This window comes from Cottoperca gobio, chromosome 18, assembly GCF_900634415.1.
Source record: "Cottoperca gobio chromosome 18, fCotGob3.1, whole genome shotgun sequence".
In the NCBI taxonomy this organism is placed as follows: domain Eukaryota; kingdom Metazoa; phylum Chordata; class Actinopteri; order Perciformes; family Bovichtidae; genus Cottoperca; species Cottoperca gobio.
Genome location: NC_041372.1, coordinates 13,032,869 through 13,060,045, shown reverse-complemented (window position 1 = coordinate 13,060,045; position 27,177 = coordinate 13,032,869). Strand labels below are relative to the sequence as shown.

The 27,177-nt window shown below is 46.3% G+C and overlaps 1 protein-coding gene across 2 annotated transcripts in view; it reads left to right on the top strand.

Annotated features, from left to right (window-relative positions):
- The window catches only part of si:dkey-172j4.3 (diacylglycerol kinase eta), a 48,242-nt gene extending 21,272 nt beyond the window's left edge, over nucleotides 1-26,970 (top strand). The window contains exons 4-31 of one of the 2 annotated variants that reach the window (XM_029454808.1): nucleotides 11,248-11,358; nucleotides 11,537-11,617; nucleotides 11,889-11,993; nucleotides 12,757-12,889; nucleotides 13,173-13,279; nucleotides 13,516-13,641; nucleotides 14,133-14,235; nucleotides 14,326-14,485; nucleotides 14,688-14,796; nucleotides 15,314-15,453; nucleotides 15,738-15,825; nucleotides 16,017-16,108; nucleotides 17,231-17,330; nucleotides 17,745-17,810; nucleotides 18,385-18,556; nucleotides 18,635-18,733; nucleotides 18,914-18,998; nucleotides 19,093-19,200; nucleotides 19,368-19,464; nucleotides 19,545-19,652; nucleotides 19,792-19,905; nucleotides 20,122-20,256; nucleotides 20,928-21,091; nucleotides 21,385-21,490; nucleotides 21,789-21,878; nucleotides 22,604-22,717; nucleotides 22,906-23,023; nucleotides 23,286-26,970. In XM_029454808.1, coding sequence (XP_029310668.1) covers nucleotides 11,248-11,358; nucleotides 11,537-11,617; nucleotides 11,889-11,993; nucleotides 12,757-12,889; nucleotides 13,173-13,279; nucleotides 13,516-13,641; nucleotides 14,133-14,235; nucleotides 14,326-14,485; nucleotides 14,688-14,796; nucleotides 15,314-15,453; nucleotides 15,738-15,825; nucleotides 16,017-16,108; nucleotides 17,231-17,330; nucleotides 17,745-17,810; nucleotides 18,385-18,556; nucleotides 18,635-18,733; nucleotides 18,914-18,998; nucleotides 19,093-19,200; nucleotides 19,368-19,464; nucleotides 19,545-19,652; nucleotides 19,792-19,905; nucleotides 20,122-20,256; nucleotides 20,928-21,091; nucleotides 21,385-21,490; nucleotides 21,789-21,878; nucleotides 22,604-22,717; nucleotides 22,906-23,023; nucleotides 23,286-23,338 — 3,084 coding nt within the window. In that variant the 3' untranslated portion in view covers nucleotides 23,339-26,970. Of the gene's footprint in view, nucleotides 1-11,247; nucleotides 11,359-11,522; nucleotides 11,618-11,888; nucleotides 11,994-12,756; nucleotides 12,890-13,172; nucleotides 13,280-13,515; nucleotides 13,642-14,132; nucleotides 14,236-14,325; nucleotides 14,486-14,687; nucleotides 14,797-15,313; nucleotides 15,454-15,737; nucleotides 15,826-16,016; nucleotides 16,109-17,230; nucleotides 17,331-17,744; nucleotides 17,811-18,384; nucleotides 18,557-18,634; nucleotides 18,734-18,913; nucleotides 18,999-19,092; nucleotides 19,201-19,367; nucleotides 19,465-19,544; nucleotides 19,653-19,791; nucleotides 19,906-20,121; nucleotides 20,257-20,927; nucleotides 21,092-21,384; nucleotides 21,491-21,788; nucleotides 21,879-22,603; nucleotides 22,718-22,905; nucleotides 23,024-23,285 lie in introns of those variants that run through there. The other variant, XM_029454807.1, reaches the window with a different exon arrangement.
- Nucleotides 26,971-27,177: the final 207 nt, after the last annotated feature.

Sequence of the window (27,177 nt, the reverse complement as noted above, 5' to 3'; positions counted from 1 at the left end):
CTGAGAAACATTTTCATGATTAAATAAACACAATTCTTTGCTTCTGGTTTCTCAAACAAAATGTCAAAAGATAATATTCCCGGCTTGTACAAGTCGAAACTAAGAGCGGCATCACACCTACACTACGGAGTTCACATCGCCGATGGCGCCTTTTAATCCCCGAGGTCAAGCCGTTTAGACCACCGCACTGTGCAGAGCGAGTGGGCAAAGGACTGCAGCGAGAAAGCAGATTATTATGGTCTAGACGTGCGGAGCTCTGCTCCATCCATCACATTACACAAGCAGCGGAGGAGAGGGGTGGGACAGGGTCACCTCCACTCGGTTCATCTCCCTTAAATGACAAACAGTCTTCCATCCCTTAAGTGTGACACAAAGTCACAGCACACATCCATCTTCCTAATGCACGGCTGATGAAGATGTATAAGTGCCCCGTGTGGACCACAGGTGAGTGCTTAGAAGCATCGGCACACAGGAGGTCACATGTGAGGCTCATTACACAGCAGAACACTAAAGTACAGAGCATTCATCGGTGCGTTGCTCTGCACGCTTATCAGTTTACATGTTGGGGACTGGAGATGACGTTCCACGGGGTCACTAGGGTTCACGGTGTGGACGTTTGTGCCTTTAACCTTTAACCCAAGTGTCAAGCTGACCATTAGACTCTAGAGCCTCACGGTGAGGTTTGTCAAATGTACCAATAAGAAGATGGCTTTCATAGTCCATAAAAGATGATGGCGCAAAGGAAAAGACCAGATGTTTATGGAGGACGACAAGAGGATAAATATTGATTCAACGGAGGGTCGGATGACGACAGAAGAGGCGGAGAGTAGAGATGCACAAAGAGATGACTCAAGATCGACTCGGGACAGTGGGCGGTGAGAAAAGAGGGTTAAAAGACGGGAGAGGAGAGCTGGAGGAGGAGGAGGTAACAATCTGGGTGGGACAGGACGAGATGGGAGAGTTATTGATCGGAGGCAAAGAGTTAATGAGGGAGAGGACTGGACACGCTTTAACTCCGCCTCACCGTTACACAAACACACACTGGACGCAATTAGACAAATCGTACAAAATGTCACAAGTAAAGAGAGCGCTGACCTGCTGTACAGCACGGCTGCCGTGTCACAATCCATATGAGCAATCCTGTGTGTGAAATGTAACACTGGGACTTTATTCTGAAAATATTACGACTTTCTCAAATATATTTAAGACTTTATTTTGAAATATTTCCCCTTGAAATCACACATTTGCTGGGTTAGGGTTAACCCTAACACACCACAAGTGCTTAGTGAGTGAAGTCTGAGGTGGTGGTGGTTAATATGTGTGTGTGTGTGTGTGCAAATGTGGTTGTGTGTGTATCGTTTTAGGGTTATGGAATATAAATATATAGGCCCAACAATAACCCCGTGAAGAGAGATTGAAGACGGGACCCTCGGTGAGCTGACATCATGTCACATACTCCCATTTATGAAAAGTTAGTTAACTTTCCCAAAAGGCAAAGAACGGAAGCTCCCCATCGCTGAGCACGAGAGGAACATTTGAAACGTCCCGTCTCTGCAGACGTTCTGTTCCATGTTGGACAAATCCCAGTCAGGGTTTGACTCGAGCTCTACTCTGAGATTCTGAGGATCTCCGATGAATATAACTGTCAGCAGTGTTTGCGTTAACGCAGCAGGCTTCGTTTTACTGCAGCAATTATGTTCTGAAGGGGGGGGGGGGGGGGTCGAGAGGGCAGGAGATGCCCCCACTCATCTCCCATGGCGACGTGACCGATGGCACAGAGAGACACGGAAAGGGTTTTATATTTATATCTGCTGTGTGTGTGTGTGTGTGTGTGTGTGTGTGTGTGTGTGCTCTCTAAGCTGTGTTACAAATTCCATTGGGAAGAGACATTACAGCTTGACAGCCCAGGGACATTAAACCACCAAATATTGCAGAACACACACACACACACACACACACACGTGTGACGCTCACGCACAACTTCACACTGACATCCACTATGTTATTTAATGTCTTTAAAATGTTCATGTAAAATAAATCTAAACTAGATCATATCTACATGTGCATTAAGTCCTCAGAGACACACACACACACACACACACACACACACATCCACCACATCAGATGAGAGCTGGGAGAGCAGATTAAACAGCACGGTGTGATCATCGGGGATAAACAGCAGCAGACACACACAACACAACACACCCATATTTCATCTTCCCTTACCTCCTCCCATCTTTACTCTACATTACATCACATCCTCTCCTCTCCTCTCTCCTCTCTCCTCTCTCCTCTCCTCTCAAGGTGGCTCCTCAACTATCTTCCTCTCTCTTCCTCTCCGTCATGCTACACACCCTCTCTCTCTCTCCTCCATTTCAAATGTATTTGAACGACTGCTCACTAAACTCAAAACTCCAACAACAAGGACAGCATGCTAATAACCACATCAGCACATTAAGAGAATCGTTCATGTGTGTGGTGTGTGTTTGTGTGTGCATGTGTGTGTTTGTGAGAGGATTATGCAGCATCAGAGCCAGATTTGGTCCGTATGCTCCAAGGCGACCCCCCTCCCCACAACCAGCAGATTATGTGTCCTTCACTGCACAAACCTCCCAGATGTAAACCCAAAACTGGATGATATTTCCAAGAGACATTAACATACAAACATGAAATGTACTTGAGGTGTGTGTGTGTGTGTGTGGGGGAGTGGGAGGGGGGGGGTGTCTGGATGTCTCTCCCCATCTGTCCATCTTAATTACGACGAGTGTCATAATATTCTTTCTGGCTCGTTTTTCTTTGCGCATATCACTAGTGTGTGTGTGTCTATTAATAAACGCACAGAGGTACATGAGACAGGATGTGGTCGCCATGGTGCAAGGTCCTCCCACGCCTTGTACGGAGTGTGTGTGTGTGTGTGTGTGTGTGTGTGTGTGGTCAGATGGCGTGTTTATGCATGACAGATGATGCAAGCCTTTTCTATTTCAAAACAATCTGCCTCTCTGTGTTTCTCGCCTTTTTCTTGCAGTTTTATAGAATTTCTTGTTTCATAAAAGTTGTCAAGGACAGAAGGATGGCACACACACACACACACACACACACACACACACACACACACACACACACACACACACACACACACAGCCTGGCTTACTTTCTGTTTTCGATTAACAGAAGAGAAAATGTCAAATGAAGAGAGTGATACATTATACTTTTAGTTGTGTGTGTGTGTGTGTGTCCTTACATCTCCAAGCTGAAAGGTTGTTTCAAAAGTCGGCCTGTTACCATGGCAACCCCACATGCCATTGCATTACCAGGTTTAAATGTCGAGAAGCAAAACAAGAACAATATGTGTGATTAACAGCGACAGGCCCTGGGTCAGCTGTTAGTAGCAAATTGTACTCTGTGTTTGTTTTAGTCACCTCCGAGCGCCAGATGGGTGGGGTTTGCAGCATCAGGCCAGGTCCAGGTGGCGTCGGCTCGTGTCTCCGGCCTGCAATAGTACATTAAACAAGTTCACAGATGTTTTCCTGAGCTCCTTTAAATAGCTTTGGATGACTTGTGCGTTAAACCCCACCCGTGTGAGCTTGCAAAGTGTGTAAAACAAATGCTTCTAGACATCAAACCCTACAGAAACATGAGCGTTTCTATGTTTTAAGTTCAGACATGGATCTGTGTCCACAAGGGGAACCCAGTGTGTGTTTCTATTTATAGACTCAACACACACACACACACACATGTGGGAGTTAAAAGCATGCCGAATCTGACAGATATAAATAACTGCGCCATTCTTTCTTCCTCTCCACTTCTCTTTTTAATTTAGTATCTGTGCTCTCTTTCTTTTTAATTGCTCTTCCTCCCCAAGCCCTCCTTTAGTGTCTGCCTCTCTGTTTCCCTCCCTGTGCACCCCATCACCTTGCCTCTCCTCCGTGTTTCCCACCCACGTCCCTCTCTCTCAGTCTGCCATCTGCTGGACAGAATGAACAACTTCAGCGGCTCTCAAAGATATCACAGCCGGTGACTTTGGGCGAGCTTCATTTAGCATTCCCACGATGTCCGTCCAGCGACGGCGTGGCCTCGTGATTGCAAAAACACGGGCATATTTGAAAGGTCAGGGGGTTCAGTGAACGCAACAGCCAGCGTGCGTCTGTTTTAATTAGTTCTGGCAAAGACGCACCTGGAAGTGTCGGTGTCTCTGTGTCCTTCGCAGTGACTCATGAATAAACAGCTGCTGCCTATTGTTTTAGATTTTCAAATTAAATCTCATGAACCACGTTTGTTCTATCCTTAAAAACATTAGAGACTCCGATTGTACCTGTGTTATTAGCGTTTACACAAATGAGTGTACAGAGTGTCGCGTCATACTTTATTATAAGTGCTCATTTGTTTCCCAAAATTAGGACATGCAGCCTTTTTAGTTCCTGTCATGAAGAGGATGTTGGCGTCTCTGTCGTCACCAACAACTCACAAAAGAACAACTGGTGTCCATTGTTTAGAAAAAGTAGAAGCTTTAAATGGTTCTGTCCTACAAAATAAAACATTATTTAAAAGACTTTTATTTTGAAATACAAGAGGTTTTAGAAGACGGCAAGCGGCTGCGATCCAGGAAGTATTACATGCTGACTGCGGGGACGTCCTCCAGAGCCGTGCACTGAAACAATCAGGACTCCCAGTGGCTCCTAATTGTAGACTCGAAAAATAGCATTACTCACGTTGGTGCACGTAGGCTGACGAAAGGTGTATTGCACTTTGTATTGGTGATATTAGGGGCCCAGCGTGGCCTCCATGTTTGTTTCTATGTGACCCTTGTCTTGCACAGATGCACGAGCCAGATAACATCTATTATCATCGAGTCATTTCACATCAATAACTTTGCTACATGACTCATTAAAAGTCGCTCATGATTTCCTTTTGATCTGATTCAGAATTGATTTGAACCACAAGTGATTTGGAGGGAGGGAACACAGGGGGGGGGGGGGGGGGGGTGGTGAAATAAAAGCTTTTGGAAAGAGTGAAGGGAATTGAGAGGGAGAGACAGAAGGACGGAGAGAGAGAGAGAGAGAGATGGTGTCGATGAGTGAGTCTGCAGGGAACAGCATGTTTCTGCTCATTAAAGACAGAATGATATGCCGACCGGCAGAACACACACACACACACACACACACACACACATACTCTCTCGCTGTAATTTGCCTTGGCAGATATGAGACACTGATCTGACACTGAAAGCAGTCCGATGACGACGCGTAGCCAGCAGACACACAGACACACACACACACATACACATACACACACACACACACACACACACACACACACACACACACACACACACACACACACACACACACACACACACAGGACAGCTCATGCAGGCTGGCAGGACATGAGTTTGTGTGATCACAGTGACGTTTCCAGCTCTTAAGCAGAGTATGCCATTAACCTCTCCATCAACTTGACGTGATGTGACTGTGTGTGTGTGTGTGTGTGTGTGTGTGTGTGTGTGTGTGTGCGTGCTCTCATTGCCAATCAGACAGGTTCTTCCAGTTCTATTTATAGCCTCAAGGAAATGGGCTTGTTCTCACTCGAACGTACAGACTGACACCACTCCTCAGGTGTGTGTCATGAAAGGTAGGGTGAGAGCTTATCTGCATGCTCCGCCTTATCTCAAGAATATGTGTGTGTGTGTGTGTGTGAAAGAGAGAGAGAGAGAGAGAGAGAGAGAGATAGATAGATAGAGGTGCGCACACACACACACACACACAAACAAAGGAGGCGTGTCCTACAGCCTACCTTAGGGGGCGTGGCTACCTGACATGGGAAGTTTGAAAGAGAGGAAGTTGGAGTGTATTGTTTGAGGAGCTGCTGCTGTGAAAGGAGAGTTACTGCTGAGGCGGGGGGGTGTAAGTGGGTGACATCAGAGAGAGTTAAAGGGACATTTTGTGTACGGAAGGGCAGAACAAAGCCTTTTCTTAAAAGCGGAAGAAGACCGAGATGGGTAGAGAATGATCTCAATAGCTTTAAAAAAGAGCAACAGTTGAGAGAGCAACTTCCTCTCCACCTTCTACCTCCGAGCGTCACGACACTGCTGGAGGTAAAGGCCATTGTTTCACTATATCACTGCTGCTTATCTAGTACAGACAAGTGAGACTCTCAGCAAATGCCGGGGTTGTGTCTGCACAGCGGCTGCTGCATGGCGCCCCTGTTGTTTCGCTGTGAGAGCAAAGGACAGGGGGACGACGACCAGCTCAGCCACGAGGACCAACTGGAGTCCAGTCGCATCGAGAAATCACAGGAGAGTCGGCTGGTGGAAGAGGTCAGTGTGTGCGAGGGACCTCCAGACGGACACTGAGGGAGCGATATCATCACCGTGTTTTAATGGTGATGTTTGCGTTCACACTGCAGGTCGTCTGGGAGATTGTGGTTTTATTCTGACAGGTTGTGAGGACAGTAAGTCCAGCAGCGGGGGGGTGAAGTGAGCGTTGGTTCAAAGTTCAGTCTGACTGATGACTCCTGTGTGCTCTCCCATGAGACATTTCATCTGCTGCTGGGTGAAATGATGTCGGTAGAGTGCAAACCTTTTGTACTTGTATTATTTTCTGTTCATGTTTGCAGAATATATCAGTTTATTGAGTGACAGATTCATTGATGATGCACATCATTGGTTTTCCCAGCCTCATTATAGAAGTAACTACAGCTATCACTGCGGGGTTTTCAAACAAAACGACAATACATGCACATAATGTGTTTTGCATTTCGTACGTTTGCAGCATTTAAATAGAAAATATGAAGTTTACTGCCAACCCCAACAACTTCCCTATCATCTGTCACTGGCAGCTATTGTTCAACATACTCAATCACCTCTAATGGCTGAAAGACACGAGGAACGTACGCCACACGTCGTGTAGCCTGGGGTGTGAGTATAGGCTATATTACCAGCACCTGTGTGGCACCGCGTCCATGCCCCGGGTCATTGTGCTGTTGCACCTGATGGCAAAGGAACACGTGAAGCTTTTCCTCAGCCAACACACTAAATGTCCACATATTGGTCTCGGGGTCACTCGGCTGAGGAAACAAATAGGAATCCAGGGATTTTGTTGATCAGACACGCAGGACTGTGTGTGATTTGGCGGGATAGGGGCAGACAGACACGTGTGTGTGTGTTTGTTTGTATGTGTGTGGACACGGTTGGGTTATCAAATGTAGCAGACTCGAAGAGAGAGAGAGGGGGCTGAATCAGTCAGATGTGTGTGTGTGTGGGTGCACTTCAGAGCTCTGTTTGACTGTGTGCACATTTTGCAGATGAGTAAGTTTATGTGTTAATGTGCTCTTGTGTGCATATCCACTTCACAGCTCTTCTGTGTGCTCGCGTGTGCGTGTGTGTGCACATCAGGTCTACTGGGGCTGATTGTTGTGATGTAATTAGTCCCACTTTAATGAATACACTGATCTGTCTGACAACATCTCTCAGCAGGAGAGGAGAGCAGCATCAAGGGTGTGGCTGCAGTAATGCATGACCTTTGCATACACTCCGTGTTGTGTTTATGTAGGCATTATGTGCTGCACACGTGTGCTTTCTTTCGCTCGGCTGATATGCCTCTCTGCAGAAGCCAATCGGGAGGAAGTCTGGGTCTGATTCAAACATGCAACTTGATTCAAATTGCATTATTGGGCCCCGAAGAAATGCTGCGAGAAGGTCACGCATGTTGCAGCAGTGTGCATAATAATGTGATTATTCTGAATGAATATCGTGCGTCGCCATAGTAATCCTTGTGGTTAAGCCTTTGCACTCAGGTTTTGGAAGATGAAGGATTTATTGCCTGCAATATCTGCACATTTCAAATTCCAAAGACCTGTGTTGCAGGTCCAACAGTCACACAACCCCCCCCCCCGAAGGTGTCATAAACACACACAGTATTAACCTTGTTTCTATAAACTCCCAGAGTTATGCGTTTTCTTCTCTGTAGCTCGAGTATGATTCATGACGTGCGTGTGAAACGGCTTGTTTGAGTACTATAACCTTCAGAAAGGTATCGCAGGTATGTAGCTAATGAACAAGCAACTGTGTGTAACTGATGTGCAGCTCACACACACACTTAAACTCAAACACTACATTATATATATATATATATATATATATATATATATATATATATATATTTCACTAAATGGCTCAGAGATGAGATGAGTTCACAGCCTGTGTAAGTTCTACACCTACAACATGAAACGTACAGACTTCAGTGCTGCACGTCCTTCAGCCGTATCAGCGGTTGCTATGTCATTAGCCGTGTTTGTCAAACAAAACCGCTCTGATTAGCTTCTTGACTGACGGCTCCCGCTAGTGTTGCTGTGGTTGCACCACGCCGTTATCTCCGACGCGTCAGGTGGTCAGTCCAAAGAGACCTTTACACCTTCTCGTTTGTGTGTTTTCTTCTCCCTCCTCAAGACATTCTTCTTATTGTCTTTCACGTCGACTCTCCAGAGTCCCTGTTGGTCGTCTTTCCTCTTGTGTCTTGTTTTGTTTCTTTCTTTCCTCGTTGCTGCTGACACAGCGCCGTTTCTTTTTCATATCTGCTCTCGCTAATGATCCATATCACGGGGCCATCTATCACAGTTCCCACCATCAATCCTTCCTCTGTAACAGTGCGACAATATGACATGTGCGCTCCCTCGGGGGCACAGAGGCACATTTATCTGAGGAAAGCACCGTGGAAGCTCATTAAAGCCTGGGATATCTCATGTGCACACATCAAATGAAATGTATTTATATAGCCCAATATCACAAATTATATGTGTAAATGTGTATTATATGTGCTCCTGAGCCAGCCCTAAATATAAGCTTTATCAAAAAGGAAAGTCTTTAGCCTACTCTTAGATGTGGAGAGGGTGTCTGCCTCCCGAACACAAACTGGAAGCTGGTTCCACACATGTACAAAAACACACGGTGATGAAGCCGTGAGTTAGATTTGATCACTGGCTTCGGAGGTTGCGTATTACTCGCTCTGTTCAGACGTGCCGAGGACAATAGCCAACCGCGAAGACAGACGGGCAGAGAAAGTGACACGGAAGAAAGAGAGAATGATAGATGAGTGATATTTAGATGGGAAGAGAGATACGTGATGAGGACTGTCAACAGAAAGAGATGTAAAGATGGTGAATGCAGAAGGTTCCAGCGTACCTCCAATGGCTCCAGTAGCAGAGACACTAACTAGCTAACTACGGCCCAGTTTACTCTCCACACTGCCAGTGTCTTGTATCGGGGTAAACCCACATGAGAGTGTGAGGCCATGATCTCATTGGTGTTTTGAGTTGCTGTCAGCCTGTGGTTTGTTGGATGTTGTGGTGGCAAACCTTCCGTCTGAGTCTTGCATGATTCCTTGAGGGCAGATTTCCAGGATCCCGCTGCCAAGGTCACGCTGAGCCAACAGCCTCGGGCACGAGCCCTGTGGAGAACTCAGCTTGATTGCCAGATAAAGAACATACCTGTGATGTGGAAAGCCACAAGTCTTTTTGTCCTCGCCTGTCTTTTTTCTTTTATTATAGCGCAATTTAGCAATATGCTCCTGATAAGGAAGATAACAGAATCAATATCCGGTGCACCTCCCTCCGACTTTCCGTGTAGAACTTGATATCGTGTTCGGCGGCAACAATTACATTTGACACGAACCGCAAAACAACCAAGAACCAGTCCGCCAACGTGCTCCAGATTATTCTCCACATTTGATTGGCTTGAGGTGGAAAGGATTTACACACATTGTGTTCGTAGACACTGTTACTGTTATATCATTAACATTAAAACCAAGCTGTAACTCACATGCAGTCACACATTTCAAGCACACAAGTTCACCTTTGCCCCCCCCCCGGCGTGTCGTGGCAGCGCAGGTTGTGCAAGCCACAGATGACGTAAAGAACTTCGGGGAACTTGGTGATAAGTCGACCTCACTGTCTGCTGATTACACTGTGCAGGCATTTGCCCCGGAGGCTTTTGCAAAAGAGCAGCACGATTCATGTGCTTTTAATCATTTGAGACACATTTTCAGGTCGGGATTATACTTTTCTCTTAAAGGGTTATTCTACGACTTACGGTTATCGTATCATTCTTTTTATAGCTCCGAGATATCGCCACTCAAACGTTTCCAGTTAATCCACTCCAGCTCTATGACACTGTGTGTGTAGAAAGCCCCCGGGGGACAGTTGTCCTTTCTGCTGTGATAGAATGCAGGCGACACGCGCACGATCATCTCGGATTGAAATGAAATCACAGGCTTCTCGACGTCGGCCGATCGAATGAACGCTGCCATGCAGGAATGTTGGTGATGGACGTGCAGGTGGAACGAGCCATCAGTAACACCATCACGGTTTAAGATTGCATCAGTGTGTGTGTGTGTGTGTGTGTGTGTGTGTGTGTGTGTGTGTGTGTGTGTGCACACCGGCGCCCTGGTGTCCTCTCGTTCAAGAGATGAGGATCTCCATGGCAACCCCCCCCAATGTCCAATTTACAATTGATTACCCATGGTGCATTCTGTCCTCTCAGGGCATGTACTCATAAATAGAGAGAGAGAGAGAGAGAGAGAGAGAGAGAGAGAAGGAGTGCATGATGTGCAGAGACGCAGACGAAGTCGAACATGAAATCCTCGGAATCAAATCACACGTTTTCTTGCCGTGTTATTAAGTTCCATGCCGGCGCAGATGGCCGCAGCTCCGATCTGCTGCATCGCCTCGTTACTGTTGCTCTTATAGTCGCGGCACAGAGCCTCCTGTGCTTCTGCCGTGTTAACGCTCCTATTAAAACATACGCTTTCTTATTCAGCAGATGCTATTTTTGGAAACATTAGGGGAAATATTTCCTGACTTCATAAATTAGTAACATAAATGTCAGTGGATGTATTTATTTATATTAACCAGGGACAGTTAACCTCAATGAGTTAGCTAATGTTGGTCTGCAGTCCCTGGGCAGGTTATTAACAGTGGCCGGACATTATTAATACCTTAAAGGTGTTCGAAAGTGCACAAAGAAAAAGCTGATCTCGTCTTTTAAGCAAACAGTTCTGTGAGTGTCTCTCATCTGGACACATCAAGTCAACACCATTCTGCTCAACTGCACACAAAAACTGTCTTTGCAACACATCCAAACTGATCGTGTGTGTGTGTGTGTGTGTGTGTGAGCTCCAGGAAGAAGAGCTGTCACTGAAGTTATTCAGTCCTCTGGATGCACTAACACCTATGTGTCCGCTCTCTGTCTCGCTACAGAAAAGTGTGAAGGAGGGAATCCTCTTGAAGCAGACCAGCTCTTTTCAGAGATGGAAGAGGAGATACTTCAAACTCAGAGGGAGGACACTCTACTACGCCAAAGACTGCAAGGTACAAGAATGTGTGAAACTACATACATCAGCTTTAAATGAGTCCCAGGGTTCCACACTGTAGGTTCCCACATGATGGAGACGTGTCAGGGGAAGCACAAGGTGGGATTTATATTACACTACCTGGATATGAACCAGCAGGACTGATGCTTGCATTGTTTTGTCTTTCTTCCCGTCAGTCTCTGATCTTTGATGAAGTGGACCTATCGGACGCCAGCGTGGCCGAGACCAGCACCAAGAACATCAACAACAGCTTCACGGTGAGCAACGGGACTCGTCTCTAATGTGGATTCAAGCCTTTCAAAAGCATTTGATCCGTGACGCCTTATCTGGAGCCGTAATTCTCCAGAACGTAATCTGCACCTGCAAAACGGACATTCCTGACGTTAGCATTTAGCTTCACAGAGCTAATAGCGCGGCTGTAGAATCCCAACAATGTGACGTGATGTTGACAGATGCATGATTGAGGTACTTAGACGAGGCTGCAGACTTTCACTTTGCTCTTTCTAATTCATTTCTTCTCCTTCTCAGGTGATCACTCCATTCCGCAAACTAATGCTGTGTGCAGAGAGCAGGAAGGAAATGGAGGACTGGATCGGCGCTCTCAAGTCCGTCCAAAAATGGGAAACCTATGAGGTTAGCGTCTCATCTCTCCAGCGCTCTCCATATTCCAACTACCACGTCTGCAGACTGACATCAGAATATTAGAAATGTTTCCAATTGATGATGCTTTGCTAAAGAACTAGCGAGGCTTCACACCTCACTTCTTCATTCTCCTCCCGTTGTGGGTTGTTTTAGTGTCCACCGTTTGTCCTCCCCTCTTTTCTCTTATGTACTTTTCACTCCAGCTCTTTGGCAGCAGATTAATGTTGCTCGTAAAATCAGACCTCTGCTTTAATAAGCTGTAAAGAGATGTGACGATTGTGAGCGGTCATCGTGGCTGAGCTGAAATTCTCAGGTTTTATTTGATGTCGTGTTCACCTCATTACTCCAGGTGGTGTTTCTCGTTATCTTTGCATTTTGTGGAGGGCATCTTCTCCAAATCCTTATTTCCGATCTGACATGATTTGAGTTATGAAGACTTTCTGAAGTCTGGTTTGACACCCCCTGATGTCACAGTCGTGTTCTGCCCTCTTACGCTGCCTGTACGGACCTCTTCTGCCAGTCAGCTGTGGCGTTGATATCATTGTCTGAATCCCAGGAGCACAGAGTTGAACATGTGCTGCTGATGTCATCATCTTATCCATGTTTCTTCTGGCTGTGCAGCTCCTGCAATATCTCTCCTTCCCCATGCTCCATGTTCTCACGCAGCACTCTGATGATTGTTGTTGCTGTGCTTCCTCCTCCGAAGCTCAGCCTGTTTAACATGTAGCGCTTCTCGCCCCCCCCAACCCACCAGGCCAGCCAATTCAACATGGAGCATTTCTCTGGGATGCACAACTGGTACGCTTGCTCGCACGCCAGACCGACCTTCTGCAACGTCTGCAGGGAGGCTCTGCCAGGCGTCACCTCCCACGGCCTGTCCTGCGAAGGTACACACACACACACACACACACACACACACACACACACACACACACACACACACACACACACGCACACATTTGAAGACACTGTCAGGGCCAATACCAATATCCTGGCCAATAATCTTTACATGTTTCTGCAAAAATGTCAAGAAGCTGTTTTACTGTCTCAGCGTCAGTGTAGGTCAGTGTAGAAAGCATTTAGAGCATGTGGCTGTAAAGAAGTGGGTTTATAGCTCCAAGGTTATTTCATTACTTGTGTCTGACAAGACATTTATTTCTTTGTCCACAGTTTGTAAGTTCAAGGCTCATAAGCGCTGTGCAGTTCGCTCCACCAACAACTGCAAATGGACCACACTGGCCTCCATAGGAAATGACATTATTGAGGATGAGGAAGGGGTGAGTGACTAAGCATGCTTCAGTTTAGCTTAGTAGAAGTTCAAATTGTTTGCCAAAGTTAAAAGAAATATCAGATATCTCTCTAATGACAGGAAATGACCCAGGATGGAAAAGCAGGCACATTATGATGCACTGCTTTTTGATTTGCATACAATGATTTGTCATGACTTCAAGTCAAATGAGCCTGGGCTCATGCTGATGTCTCGTACTCAGGGTTTTTTGCATATTGTCCCCAGGTGTTCATGCCCCACCAGTGGCTGGAAGGCAACCTGCCGGTCAGTGCCAAGTGTGTGGTGTGTGACAAGAACTGTGGCAGCGTGCGGCGGCTGCAGGACTGGCGCTGCCTGTGGTGCAAAGCCATCGTAAGTGGGATGCATTGAGGCTCCTGTGGGATGTCCTGAGATCTCGCCTCCAGCAGGATGAACAGAATCATCTTCCTGTGCTGAAGACAAACTAAAGCACGACGGCTCTGCTGTAGTTCATATAATAAAAGGCAAAATAAAGCCACATCTTATGGACTAAGTTAGTTGCAGCCTTCATCAGAGAAATTCAAAGGAACTGTCGTTTAAAACACAAACTGTTGCTCTGTCTCACAGTTCTTCTTAGCAAAGGCTGAATTGCTTTTTGTTTGGGGCGAACGAACACACATTAATAATGTAATCCTCAGCACACAACACAGAAACACAAGCACACGCACTATGAATCAGAGTGGTATTTGTAAAAGGTTACAGAACTGACATTTGGTGGGTTTCAGAGGGATGTAATGACCTTTCTGCTTCTACTGAAATACAGAATTACTATGGAGACCACTGACTGTGTGTGTGTGTGTGTGTGTGTGTGTGTGTGTGTGCAGGTCCACAACAGCTGTAAAGAACAAATGGGGAAGGAGTGTCCCTTGGGTCAATATCGAGTGTCAATCATCCCTCCCACTGCACTTAACAGCATCGACTCAGATGGTGAGATACCTCATACACACACACACACACACACACACACACACTCACAAAGGAATGTCACATTTCCACTTACGACTCATTTCCTTTCAGGCTTCTGGAAGGCCACCTCGGCCTCATGCTCCAGTCCTCTTCTGGTCCTGGTCAACTCCAAAAGCGGAGACAACCAGGGGGTGAAGTTCCTCCGCAAGTTCAAGCAGCTCCTGAACCCGGCTCAAGTCTTTGACCTGATGAACGGAGGACCAGAGCTCGGGTACTTCATTAATAATGAAATGTTAAGCTCACGTGTAGCAGAAACGTCTTGCACGTTGACTTGTTAACAGCCTCTGTTGATTTCTTCTCTACTGGTTTAATGCATGTACTGATGCTGTAGTCTTCATGACGTCTTCCTCTTATCATCGTACGCTTTGCTTCCTCCTCTTCCTCCCATCCCGTCCCCCTCTCTCCTCCCGCAGCCTGCGCCTTTTCCAGAAGTTTGTGACGTTTCGTATCCTGGTGTGTGGAGGAGACGGCAGCGTGGGCTGGGTGCTCTCAGAGCTGGATAAACTCAACCTCCATAAACAGGTGAGGAGGAGGAGGAGGAGGAGGAGGAGGAGGAGGAGATATAATGTTGAAGGTAAACACTGATGGGCCTGAACTGTAAACAGTGTTGGACATGTGGAGAGTAGCTTCTGTACACATTTGGACCATAATCGAGTGACTTAGGAGATAGATAGAGATGGAAAAAGGTGAGGGTGGCGTTGGGTAAAATGACCAACGACACACTGATGACCTCACTAATTAATTAATGTCATGGATCTAATCCAGATAACTGTCGGACAACATAGTTTTAATTTGGACACATAAGTGCCATGTCAGCATAACCGGGTCTCAAGAGTTTTCTAATCCTGATCTCATCTTTGTCTTTATGTATATATAAATATTTGTAGTCCTTCAGGATGAAAGCGATGTTGGGGAGGGAATGGTCATATTTGCATCATCATTCTCCTTCTGATTTAGATTGAAGAGATATACATGTTGCAGATAATTGGATTGGAAATAATGAAGTTGTTTGCAGATGACATATTGTCTTACATTACAGTGCCAGCTCGGCGTGCTGCCTCTGGGCACAGGTAACGACCTGGCTCGTGTCCTGGGCTGGGGAGGCCTCTGTGACGACGACGCTCAGCTGCTGCAGATCCTGGAGAAGCTGGAGAGAGCCACCACCAAGATGCTGGACCGGTAAGAGGGAGAGAGGGGGGGGGGGGGGGGGGGGGGACAGCGTGGTGAGCACTGTTTCTTCCCTACAATGTCTAAAGGACATAATTGAAATCGGTAAAGCTGCAGGTGTTACCGGGCTGCTTTGTGCTCGACTTGAACTCTAGATGGATTCTTGTTGATCACAGATAGAGAAGGGATGTGGAGGCTGGATATTTGGATCCCTGCCCTCCGATCTTGATCCGATTAGCTGATAATGAAGCGTATCTCCTCGTGCTTGACATTGACATGGCTTTGTGTCTGTTTAGATGGAGTGTGATGACGTACGAGGTGCCCACCACCGCTAAGCGCACACCGACGGCGAAAGAAGACGACGGCCTCGATTCTCCTCTGCAGGTAAATTGACCTCGTGTTGTATTTTAATCTCATTAGAGATCATGAATGTTCAGCTGGCGGCCATCATACAACTAGAAAATCTCAAAACCAACAAAGAATGAATCCTACGCGACGTTTACTGGATCAAATAATCCCAGGAACGATCCTTCCTCCCTTCTCTGTTCTAAGCGGGAAGTCTCTTTCTCTCCCAGGTCCACATCACTCAGTATGCAGACTCCGTGGCCTCCCACCTCGCCAAGATCCTGGACTCTGACAAACACAGTGACGTCATTTCCTCTGCCAAGTACGTGCCACGAATACCTTCACAAACAGGGGAGAAAAGTGAAAGGGATGGGAGGGATGGGAATACAGTTAGGAGGGGGAAGAGAGATGAGCAGAGACAAAAAGGGGCAAGTGAGTGTTTGGTCAATGAGTATTGATTGCTTGGCTCCCTAAGGACACACAAACACACACATGGAGGGGACAGTAAGTGCTGCCCGGCTGTAAGTGAGAGAGACGGATGAATCAGTATTTAGGGGTCGTCCTCAGTGCATTACATTAGCAGTGTTCCTCTGGGAAGAGTCCAGCGGTCATTACAGAGCACTTTTCTCCGTCGCTCTGTGCTACAAGCAGCTGATGGTAGTGGAGACCCGCAGCAAATTTAAAACCCTTCAGGGACTTAAGGATGCTGCAAGTTCAAGATGGAAATAACATGAGAATATCAGTTGAGATGATTTGCTCACCAGCCACGACACGAAGGGGACGTCCAGTAAAGTCCGATTGCTGTCGGCTTTAACCATCAAAGACGATATGTTGTTGACATGATGGGCTCACCGCAAACACAATACATAAGAGCGATCACACGCAGAAGCCAGGAGGGATCCAGCGTTGTAACTGGGGATGCTCTGTTGTCTTGACTAACATTAATTAAGAACGGAGGCTGTGGGTGATGTTTAGGTTGCAATCAAAATGTACAGTTAGAACGGCGTGCGGTCACACATCTGTCATTTCCAACACGTCTAATTTGGAGGGGGGAACAGTGTGACAGAGACTCGCATACATGAGGAATGGGCTTTTCTGCAGCAACATTAATTTGTGCAGGATCCAATATTTGCCAAATGCACGAAGGACCGTGTGAGTTTGGAGAAACCTCCCTGCTGAGTCATACAGCAGCAAAGTAACAGCTGTGAGTAAAGAGGGGACTGTGGAGGCGACGTATGACAGGCAGGTAGGCGGAGATTAAACGAGAGCGTGTGTGTGTGTGTGTGTGTGTGTGTGTGTGTGTGTGTGTGCAATACTTCAGTGACTGCACGGTGAATCAGTCATCTGAAACATGTTGCCCAGCTGATTTAGTTTCATTGTTAAGGTTAATCATGTTGACCTTTCACCCCTCCCCCATCCCTTTCTCTCTCCACCGCTCCGTCAGGTTTCTGTGTGGGACGGTGAACGACTTTGTGGCGGAGGTGGGGAAGGCGTACGAGAGAGCCACGGAGAACAAGGAGGAGGCAGACGCCATGGCAAAGAAGGTAAATGGAGTGTGTGTGTGTGTGTAATCTTTTGTATTATGTAAGAGCTTGCATAACAGTAACTACATGTAGTGGGCTGTGTGTGTGTGTGTGTGTGTGTGTGTGTGTGTGTGTTTAAGTGCCACTTTTACTTTACATATTTTCTTATCTTTGAACCATTTGACACTCTGAGTCCAGTTGAGTGTTTGGTTGTTTGGTGTTGGAGACGAGGTGTGGATACATCCTGTAGCGTTCACGCCGACACTTCACGTAAACATTTGAAGCCAGTTTTGGTAAATTTCCACAGGATGTTCAGGAATTATTGCACAATTTCTATAGAAAACGTAGCTTTTATTATTAAAGGTATTTGTTATTATATGGCAGGATTAACGTGCACTTTGTCTCCCAGTTAACGACATGTGTGTCTCCTCCCAGTGTTCACTGCTGAACGAGAAGCTCGACTCCCTCGTCAAGGCCTTAAGTGAGGAGGCGGAGGCTCAGGTAACAGCACTAATACAACTCAAGAGCTGCACTGTCCATGTTTAGATTAGATTAGAGATTATATATTTAGATGACTAACAAGTTAGGAAAGAAAACAAAATGAAGTGTTTCGTACTGTGTGTGTGTGTGTGTGTGTGTGTGTGTGTGTGTGAAACGGGAGTTTTAATGGTAGAAAACAATGATGGTCTTTCAGATCTTAAGTTTCCTCAAAGGAGCTAAGAAGCAAAGCGACGTACAACTTCCCGTCTCTGCTCCCTTTGGAGTCGTTTATTCACAGATTGATGTCGGCGCTTTAAAATAAATAACGCAGCCCTCAAAATGTCCACCTCCTCAAAGACGGAGAAGAGAAATGTAAGCGTTGCACCAAGTATCATTGTGATGACTATGAGAACTGAGGCTCCACAGAGCAGGAACAGTGATAAAGTGACAAAGCTGCAGAGCTCCTGCTGCTCTTAATATTCAATAGATCTCATCGGGGCGTCTGGAGAACCAGGAACCAGGAAACTAAAAGGCAGCATAACAGGAATATTCCAGGGTGCAGTTTACAGATGTTTCCTCTTCTTTGTCCTCTCAGGTGGTGCCAGCAGGATCGGTGCCCAGCCAGGAGAGCGGCGACTCGAGCCCCGTGGAAAGTGGCGGCGAGTCGGGTTCAGAGGGTAAAACGTACCGGTCCAAGGAGCAGCTGATGCTCAGGGCCAACAGCCTGAAGAAAGCCCTCAGGCAGATCATCGAACAGGCAGAGAAAGGTAACAGGAAGGCCTCTCCAACAACGATTCCACCATCACGCCTGCAGTGTTTAACGTTCAGCTCACCGATTGTTTCAGTGGTGGACGAGCAGAACCGACACTCGCAGGTCCAGAGGATGTCGTCCTCGTCCTCCATCAAAAGAGAGAACAGCGAGGAGCTGAAGGATGCTGAGCCACGTAAGTGTTTAACTCAGCGGGGACGTGAGGTTCCCTCATTACTGCATTTTGACAGAAAAGGTTTGAACACAGCATAATCCTTCAAGGAGAACTCATGTGCACTCTATTTAGTTTTAGATGGAAACTCTTCACTGTTTTTGGACACTTCTTTATGAAAGTGACCCGTTTGTGCGTCTGCAGGTCAAGGAAGCTTAAGTCCCACCTCCCCCATCGTCCTGGAGAAGCCCGAGAGCCTCCACACGGTCACCTTCAGCGAGGACACGGTGTAAGTCTGCGTGCTCCTGTCCTCATTCCTTCACGTTCTGTGTCTGAGTAATGTGCTCTTGTATCATCGCCCACATTTCTTCCAGTGCTTGCAGACAATGCTCAGAGAAGTGTGTGATGAACAACTACTTCGGCATCGGCCTGGACGCCAAGATTTCCCTCGAGTTCAACAACAAGCGAGATGAACACCCGAAGAAGTGCAGGTATGAACACGCACGCGCCTGATTCTAATGGTCTTACTTCATGATGTAACTGAGGAACAGCTTTAACTAAAGTGCAGTGACTCAGCGCCGCCTCATTGGTTGATACCACGTCAATAAAGTGTAATTCTAGTGTTGATTGGTTCCTTCCTCTCGTCTTGCCTCTGCAGCAGTCGCACCAAGAACATGATGTGGTACGGAGTGCTGGGGACGAAGGAGCTGGTCCAGAAGACTTACAAGAACCTGGAGCAGAGAGTTCTGCTGGAGGTCAGACTCTTAAAGAAAGAGAAGCGAAGCGCCACCAGCTGTTCCTCGTGTCGCTTTAACTCGCTCTCCTCTCTCTTCAGTGCGACGGCGTGACCATCTCTCTGCCGAGTCTGCAGGGTTTGGCTGTGCTCAACATCCCCAGCTACGCCGGCGGAATCAACTTCTGGGGAGGCACCAAGGAGGATAATGTGAGTGTGGAAGAAGAAGAAGAAGCATCTCCCCCCTCCCCCCCCCCCCTTTTCAAAGAAATGGTCAAATGTGTCTGCACAGCTACATGAAAGAGCAGCTTCGGTGAATTTGAATGGACAGATTTGTTCTTCTGTTCAGAACTTCGGCGCTCCGTCGTTCGATGATAAGAAGCTGGAGGTGGTGGCGGTGTTTGGCAGCATGCAGATGGCCATGTCCAGAGTCATCAACCTGCAGCATCACCGCATTGCACAGGTAACATGGCTGCATATCATGGACACTAGTGATACGTTGGTGGAAGTAAAAGAGAAACACTCGATTGTCTTCCAGTCACACGGACAAACACAGCTGTCTTCAACACCGACATACAAATACTCCATGTTTGCGTCATGTTGCACGTCAAGGCGCAGGCTTTACAGGATCCCATGAGAAGCTGAATGTCTCACAGCTGCTGTGTTTTCTGCGTCTCAGTGCCGCCAGGTGAAGATCACCATCCTCGGGGAGGAGGGGGTCCCCGTGCAGGTGGACGGAGAGGCCTGGATCCAGCCGCCTGGCATCGTGGAGATCGTCCACAAGAACCGAGCACAGATGCTCACCAGAGACAGAGTAATATACCATCTTTAGTTATACTCAGGATTCTTATTGCTCTTGACGTCATTACTTCATCGATCATCAGAATGTCGTGTGCATGATGAAAACACCAGTATGAGCTTGAAACACTTTTCCTTTCATTGCCGGCATAACCCCCCCCCCCCCCCCCCCCCGATCTCTCCGGCTTCAGCTCTCTGCCCTTGTTGTTTGACTCTTTCTATTTGGGGATTTCTTAAATCTAACTGGTGCCCACTGTGTTTGTTCTCTCTTCACGCTGCTCAAAGCGTTTTGAGAGCTCTCTTGAGCCGAGCACATTTGGGCAGTTTGTTTCCATGGTTTCCCTCCTTAAGCGCCGCAGAGAGAGCGGCGTGTCGGCTCGCTGGCGTTCTCCTCGTAAATGTGCCTTTTATTCAGTGACGGTAATGTTTGAGGTGAGCCGGGGGCCCTGCTGGAAGCCTGGCTGTTAAATGAAATCCCCACCTGGATGTAATAAAACACTTTCACAGTTTAGAGATGTTGTTTACGAGAACGTCTTCTATCCTCGTGAGCTTCCTCGAGCGTTCAATTTACGTCCACACAAATACCTGAAGAGCCCGTTGCCTCCTGTCAGATGCCCCACCTTTTTCAAAAGTGCCTGTCAGCAAAAAGGAACAAAGTCGATGAGTGATTTGTTTCTGTGCCGCCAGGCGTTCGAGAGCACGCTGAAGTCGTGGGAGGACAAGAGGAAGATTGACAGCTACCGTGACAACAGACCCCGCCTTAACTCCCAGCAGTCCATGGAGTACCTGACGGAGGAGGAGTGCGCTCAGGTGCAGCAGCTGGGCATCGTGGCTGACACGCTCATCAACAAGTAAGAAACGCTTCGTCAGCACTTATCTGCAGGATCTCAAGAGCAGGAAGTGGAGATGTTTGCATGCAGGTGGAGACTGATGCACCAAGCAGAACCTACTTTGTAATCCAAATATCCACAAACTGAACTCAAAGGTGGGAGTCGAGTCTGAAAGAAATGAAAGCTTCTGTCCCGTCTGAGGCTGAGACGGCGTGTTGGAGTAATCACTGTGACCGTGCCTTTTTCAGCTTGTCGAAATAATAATTACGTTCTCTTTCAAGTCTATGGTTTCCTCTCCCTCGTCCTTCCCGTAGAATCCGCGAGGCAGCCAAGACGCACAAGCTGGTGGAGCAAGAGTTGGCTCACGCCGTCAACGCCACCGCCCTGGTGCTCACAGAGGCCAAACTGTCCAGCCCCGAGGTGAGACACGAGCTGGTGCAGAGGGACGGAGGGATGACTGAAGCGTTACTGTTGTTCCTGTAGTCGTATAATTATTCATTTCATAACGTCTTATATTTATCTATCTAATTTATGCATGAAGAGTCGAGCATCAAGTCAAAGTGCAATATGTTGCACGCACTACCGCACATTAGAAGTGACTTGGATGATTAGACGCGTGCATCATCTGCGTCCTCAGCGTCAGGCCGTATACTGCACCTTTTATTATTGTAAATCTTTTGGCTTTAATTCTAAGAAAGTCCTTCATTTGTATTTTCAGTGTCTCAGTCGCAGCACGGCGGTGGAAATCGTCAACAGCAGTAAAGTCCTCCAGGCGGAGACCAGGATGCTGCTGGATGGAAAGCTGCTGGTACAACGCCCCCCGTCTTCTCTCTGCTGTTGTCTTTGTTCCCCTCGTCTCCTCTCCTCCTCTCCTCCTCTCCTCCTCTCCTCCTCTCCTCCTCTCCTCCTCTCCTCCTCTCCACCGGCGACGTCTCACATTTCACTTTCTGCTCTCTTGTTTATTGCCTCTGCTCTGTTTCTGTTTGCTGTAGCTTTATTTACCCTGTAAGGAGATGTGCCTTTACTCACGACAGCCCTTTGTGCAGGAGAGCAAACATAAAGACAACACCGGCACATAAGAAGGATGCATGCGGCGACACAGCGGACGCACTTCTGTTCTCTGCTTTGCTTTTTACTGTTTGTATCTCATGTGATCCTTTGAATGATGAGCTTCAGGTAAATTATCTGAGAGCGATGCGTTCAAATGAACCTGTAATAATTGGATTTATTAGCATAATATGCAAATAACTTTTTTAATTTGGAACTATTTGCGATACGCCTCAACTGTTGACAGTTACAGGTGAACAGATGTTTACTGTTGACACATCTGTGCATTTGCATAATATTCGCAGGGTGTCAAAACATGACATTCAGAAGCTAGCAGATGTTAGCATTGTGCCTTTTCACATTTACACACGCAGGAAGTTTTTCAAAGCTTTGCAAGCTGTCGCACATGATTACCCAACCCCACGATCAGACGTCACATCAGAACCAGAGAATAAACTCTTGATGAACTTATTTTCTCGTCCGCAGTCGAAGTCTCCAGAGGAAGAGGAGCTTCGGTCGACCCTGAACAGCCTCAGCGCCGAGCTCCACAAGCTCGACGACATCCACTGGATCTGTCCGCTCATGCAGTGCTCCGAGGAGGTGAGGAGGGAGGCAGTGTGTGTGTGTGTGTGTGTGTGTGTGTGTGTGTGTGTGTGTGTGTGTGTGTGTGTGTGTGTGTGTGTGTGTGTGTGTGTGTGTGCTGTTGCTCAGTTCTAAGTAGTCGCAGCCCCTCTGCACTTTCTGACAATCGGCCTCAAAGACATCTCTTGATCTCCGCTTGCTTGCAGGACTCGGTGAGGGGGGGCAGCAGTAAGAGCAGCAGCAGCATGAAGCTGAAGATCATTCCCAAGGTGAAGAAGGACCGAGAGAAGCTCCACAAGCAGAAGTCCAACAGCTCTCTCTCAGGTAGGACGTCAGGACAGAGCGCAAAAACTCCAAGCTTCAGTCCCACAACATTTATTTATGAAGATGCCCCCCCCCACCCCTCCTCATTGGTCCATCAATAGTCGTACTTAAACCGGATCATTGTGTTTGACACTTGTGCACAGGACGACTACTACTTCTTTCCTCTTCCTTTTCTTCCTCCTCCTCCTCCTCAAAATGTCCGGCCCCCACTTACAGCTGCGCAGTAGCTCATTTTCATTTAGTCTTTCTCTCTCTCCTGCAGGAAATTGGGAAATCAAAGGTGGGGCTGGTGAGGCTGATCCCTCGGGCAATTGAAGTCCTGCATGAGGTGCCTAATACTGCCCCCCCCTCCCCATTACCCTGACAACCAGGGGTTAGGAGCAGCCCTCCCGTTCTCCGCGATACCCAGTGGCCTGGCAGAGGTGCGAGGAAGAAAAGGAAAACCAACTTTTCCGCTGTTTCCTCCTGTTTGTCCTCCATTTTTGCAGGAAGGAGTTTTGTTTCCTCCATTTCTTCTTTTGCGTGTGTGAAGAAGCGTCGCGTCGCGTCGCTTCAACCGTTGGCGTTCAGCCTTCGGTTCTGTTTAACCTGCTTGAGTTTGGAAGTCGCCGTGGCCAGCAGCGAATCAAACGAGAACAACGGAGGCGTGGAACGAAAGCGTTCTCAACGATTTTATTTGTTTCTTCTTTTTGACAAAGAAATGTGTTTACGTGGCGCTCTCCTTGCATGTCGAGCGCAGCCATCTTATTTTCTATCTATCATAAGTTCTTTTCTCTGTAACTTTAACGGTTTTATTCCTGAACCTACGAACAGCCTTTACACTTTGATTTCCCCCGAGACTTTCCAAGAGTATTTATTTCTTGTTGCTACTGCCATGAGAACTCAAACGGCAACAAAACGAACAAACTAAAACATCTCAACCTTACCGTCCGCCGAGCTGGGGAATATCTTAAATGTTGCAAAAAAAATGTACTGAGGAATGTACTCGTGTGGACTTTTATTAACCTGTGCATAATGTTAAATGATAAATCGTATAAGGTTTCACAAAGGTTCTGCTGTTGTGGTTCTAAAGTCCTTCTTGATAGGCTGTTGTCTGACGTGTGTGATCCGAGGCTACGCTTTTATTACGAGTCATTTCATCTGGAATTCAGCTTCATAAAAAGATCCGACTGGGATTTGAAGTACGGTACACCGCTCGTGTGGGAGGTACGGCACCAGATGAAGTGACTCCGTCAGGCTGATTCTTTCTTTGTGTCTGCTGAAGGTGTTTACAGAAGGAGGAAGCATCAAGGACACATGGACACAACCTTACGGCTCCTCAGTATATTACTCCTACTTTGCCATACTCCTGATTGTATCTGTAAAATAAGAATAAGTGGATATTTGAGTTTGCCTTGTCTGTGGTCAAAAGCTATTATTATTATTATTATTATTATTACAAATATATTGTCTATTTTTTTGTATATCTGATTTTCCAAATGGTAATCTGTGAAGCTGCTCTGGCGTTGCTGCTTCCCCCTTTTGACAAACTCCTCGGCCACTGTGCATATAATCAAAGCCAACTAACGCTGTACTGTGTCCCTGCATGCATACTTAGCCTTCCGTCGCCTCACAGTCGGTCCGTTGGGCTGAAGTTCCCTCAAAATAGTGAGTTTTAGCTCGTCTGTTCCGCGAGCAACGTGAATATTGTTTGTTGTAACCTGCTTGACGCAGCAGACGGGTTCTACGCAAACTTTACTGTCGATACTTTACTGTGACGCCCGGACTTCAACAGAAAGTGATTTACACTCACAGGGTTCAGCAAGCAGCTTATAACAAACACCAAGTTTACATTTATCTCGAGTATGTGAAAAGATCTTGGATTCATGTGGCGCTAAACTATCGACGTTAACAAGTTGTAGAGGCGACTTCTTCCCGTGTTTTACAGTCATGTTCTTGAAAGGAATGGTCGTACATTTTTGGGGTGTTGCTTATTTGCCGCGTTACCACAAGATAGATGACGGGATGTGTATCTTCTTCATCTCTGTGCACTCAGTAAAGAGATCCCAGACATGCTTAGCTTAGTTTAACTTACGTTAGCTTAGTTTAGCTTACATTAGCATAGTTTAGCTTAGTTTAGCTTACATTAGCATAGTTTAGCTTAGTTTAGCTTAAGTTAGCTTAGCTTAGCTTACGTTAGCTTAGCTTAGTTTACGTTCGCTTAGTTTAATTTACATTAGCTTCGCTTAGCTTAGTTTAATTTATGTTAGCTTAGTTTAGCTTACATTAGCATAGTTTAGCTTACGTTAGCATAGTTTAGCTTACGTTAGCTTAGTTTAGCTTATGTTAGTTTACGTTAGCTTAGCTTAGCTTACATTAGCTTAGTTTAGCTTAGCAAAAAAACAAAAACTTGAAGCATTTAGAAACATTCTACAATATTTTGTGCAGAAGGATTTCTTAGAGTCTTGTTTAAACAATATTTACTTCAACAGAAGATGTTAATATACACATACAGTAGCTGAGACACATTTGTAACTATTAGTTTGTAATTGTTTGTTCTCTGATAGCATTCTGCATACTGAGTGGATGGAGATGAATTCTAACTTTAAAGGTTTTAACGAGCGAGGCAGTAAACCGGTAAAGGAACATTTCTTTAGGGTTAGTTCTTGGTTTTCTCAGTTATTTACATTTTCTCAAACTAACAGAAACTAACTCTTGACGGAGTTACTGTGAGGCGTTGTAGATGTTCAGCTCTGGTAGGATTGTGCTCCTGTATCCATAGTGTGCCAGCTATACGCTCTACACCTTAGAGGCTTTAGTGTCGTGCCAAGTTTGTACTGAGTCCAGTGGGTCACGAGACATACGAGGTGTGTTTGAGAGCGCGTGAGCTTCACATGCGAAAGTTGTATGTCGTACATTTCAAAGTTTACTGTATCTTGCCTTGCACTTTACGAAGAAGCAAACTTAACGGGGGGAAAAAAGACATTTGTGTGCATGTGTGCGGGTGTGTTTAAGATTCTGAGTGTTTACAAGTGTTTTTGGTTTTTTTTAAACTTATTTGATGAAAAAAATCTTTAATTTATGATAAATGTATACAGGACAAAACGTGTGTTGATGAAATGTAATATATCTAACCAAACGTTAAAGAATGATAAATGTATAGAGATGTTTATTACGTCGGTGGTTGTACGATGACTCCCACAGCAGCTTGAGATCATGTGATTATGTGTCATTCCACTGCCACAGTAATGTCATTGAGATGTCTTTCCAATGTTACACCAATTGGTATTGAAATAGTATTGTAAAAAGTTCACCAATAGTAAAGTTATTCTAACTTCAAGCCAAAGTTATTTGAATTCTACAGTGATGTTACAGACTACTGACGAATCGTTTACACAAAAAAGAAAAAAGATGTCATGTTCAGCCAACATTTGGCTGAACGTTTTGTGTATCATCGATCGAGAGTCTACCGTGTGCTTTATTTAAGCCAAATGTGTCCAGTTTGGGGAACACATATTTGTGGAAGCCATTTTTTTTGGGATACAAAAAATGAGTTGCCTATGTTTCATGGTCTTTTAACCAAGGATTTCATAGTCTTTTCTTTTAAAAAGCATCATTGTTTTTACTTATCATTTTTTATGAGTGTCATTTCTTTTCATACAGCAAAAAATGTCATTTCTGACTGAAACCCTTCCGAGGAGTTACACGGAGACGAGAAGCCACAGATTGCAAACACCCCACCATGTTTGTGCAACAGTATTGTTCAGACGACATTTGTGAACGCACGCCCCGACCTGAACAGCCTATATATTGATATATTGAGACTGTGCGCGCAATGCTGGAAGCCAGACTCGATGTTGCACGACCTTGTACGTTGCGAGGTGTTTTATTGTGTTATCGTGTGCAGTGTGTAACAAAGACAAAGTCAGCGCAACCCTTTGGAGATTAAATGACTTATTGAAGTGTGACGCTGGTGTCCTTTTGGTGTTAATGTGTTCACGGTGGTGATGGGGGAGGATTTCACACACGCAGCTCTTAAATGTACGGTCACAATACTCTTAAGATGGTAAGATGAATGGGAGCAGATAATGTGCGGGATGGAAATGTGGTGGCGTTGCAGGCCAAACTAAATAAGTGGCACGTTCTTAGTGTCTCTTCAATCTCACGGACCCATG